The sequence below is a fragment of the Arachis ipaensis genome, chromosome B8, assembly GCF_059453495.1.
Source record: "Arachis ipaensis isolate K30076 ecotype BB chromosome B8, ASM5945349v1, whole genome shotgun sequence".
NCBI lineage: Eukaryota > Viridiplantae > Streptophyta > Magnoliopsida > Fabales > Fabaceae > Arachis > Arachis ipaensis.
The window spans coordinates 28,528,383-28,530,530 of record NC_142443.1 but is presented as its reverse complement, the minus strand read 5'-3'; the positions used below and the strand labels follow the sequence as shown (position 1 = coordinate 28,530,530).

The 2,148-nt window shown below is 30.6% G+C and overlaps 1 protein-coding gene across 1 annotated transcript; it reads left to right on the top strand.

Moving 5' to 3' along the window:
• The first annotated feature begins 803 nt into the window (after nt 1-803).
• On the top strand, nt 804-1,755 carry LOC148547539 (beta-galactosidase-like). Its single transcript, XM_088495490.1, has 4 exons — nt 804-872; nt 1,247-1,334; nt 1,422-1,540; nt 1,645-1,755. Exons 1-4 carry the CDS (start codon nt 804-806, stop codon nt 1,753-1,755), a joined length of 387 nt encoding a protein of 128 aa, XP_088351616.1.
• Nucleotides 1,756-2,148: the final 393 nt, after the last annotated feature.

Genomic DNA, 2,148 nt, shown 5'->3' with positions numbered 1-2,148 from the left:
ATATATAGATTAATGTTACAAGTTTACTTGTTCAGGCTTTAGTGAAGTTTCCTTTTGAAGTTTTAAACAATCTAATTGAATCTCCATTTTGATATGTTGATGCTATTTGACGTGATCAGGCAGGTGATGCATGGTTTCTAAATACTCCTGAACAATCATTGAGCTTCATCCTTGCAGATCAAGGTTTTGATGTATGGGTAGGAAATGTGCGTGGAACACGCTGGAGCCATGGTCATAGGTCTTATTCAGTGAAGAATAAGGTGTGTGGCTCTTCTTTGACCTATAGAGATGCTGACGACGTATGTGATTAAACTGAAAATAATATCAGTGCATAAAGTTCAGTGCTAAATAATTATGAGTCAAAACTAAGAACCAAATGTTCATTTATTCTGAATTTGAATTGGGAAAAATATTTGCAATTGATATGAATAAGGTCACACTTTAGTAGGTTTTATCATTCAATTATTTAATAGTAAAAGGGTTTGTGCCGAATACTATCAAGCCTTTTCTATTTACTTTGATATGTTTGAAATAAGAATTATTAAATTGTTCTCAGTGCTGAAGCTACTTATATTTAGCACCAAATTGAGTTCCACAACACTGTTGATAATCACTGATCTTGAGAAAATATTCTAAATTGTCATGATACTTATATTTTCATTTCACTGTCATTTTCAGTGTATATTATTTTTATTGAAATTGTTAGAGCCAGAGTTTGTACAGTGCATCATGTGATTGATTCAACTTTGGTCCCTTGATAGAAATTCTGGGATTGGAGCTAGCAGGAATTAGCCCTGTATGATATGGCAGAAATGATCAATTACATATATTCAGTAACAAATTCAAAGCTATTCATAGTTGGGCATTCACAGGTAGTTATTATTCTGGACATCATCCTTTTCACTTGCTATTTGGTGGTTGTTGTAGTATGCATTTTATTCATTTCTCTTATTTCCGGGGAACAATTATGTCTGTTTGGGAATACTTATTTACCTTTTGATTTTCTTTTTTATTACACAGTAGAAAAATGGTTGGTATAGTTAAGTGTGGATCTGTTGTGCTGTAGCGTGTTCATCATCCTTGCAATTTGGTTTCTTTTAGTTTTATTTGCTACTTCATTCATTATTTATCCTGTTTTATTTATGCACACAAAAGGAATTATTTTGTCCGATGTCTTATCATTCTCTCTGCTCTCATTTATGCTCTAAATTTGTTTGTTTGATGTAATATATTTATTTTTGGTCAGTATCATGGTGGGACTAACTTTGATAGAACCGCTGGTGGACCATACATTGCCACTTCATATGATTATGATGCTCCTCTTGATGAATATGGTAAAATTACATTGATCAAGAAGAATCTCTATTTCTAATATTTTTTCATAAATGATCCTTGAGTAATTAATTAATTATTGTATGTAGGCAACAAAGCTCAACCAAAATGGGGTCACCTCAAAGAACTCCACAGGGTTTTGAAGTCAATGGAAGAGAGTCTTACAAACGAGAACGTTTCCCAAATTGATTTTGGCAACTCTATCACGGTACCAAAATACATAAAAACAAAATTACAACTCTGCATTATTTTTTCCCTCTAATTGAATTAGAGCAATAATGAATAATTACTTTTCAAAAATAATTATTTCAGGCCATTGTGTATGCCTCAAACAAATCATCAAGTTGCTTCTTAACCAATGCCAACACTACCACCGATGCTACTGTCTCGTTTAGAGGAAGAACCTATGCAGTTCCAGCATGATCTGTTTAGCTTGGCTTGGCTTGGCAAATATACACGCCAAGAGATTTTTTATTCCATAAGATTTGACTACATACTCTTTTAATTAAATATTTGTTTGTGATGAATTATAGTTGATGTATCAACACACTTTGATGTATGGTTGTTACTTAATATTATAGTTGATGTATTAATACACTTTGTTTATGTTTTGAATTATATTAATTTGCTTGTTTATAGTACTTTTTTTTTAGTTTGATAATACGATGAATTTGTTTATTTTTTAAAATATTATAAATATTTGAATACAAAATAGATAAAAAAAATTGTATTTATTAAATTTATATTTATTTTGTATGAAAATAGGTTTATTTTTGTAATAGAAAAATTAAAAAAAAATTATTTTACCTTACCGAC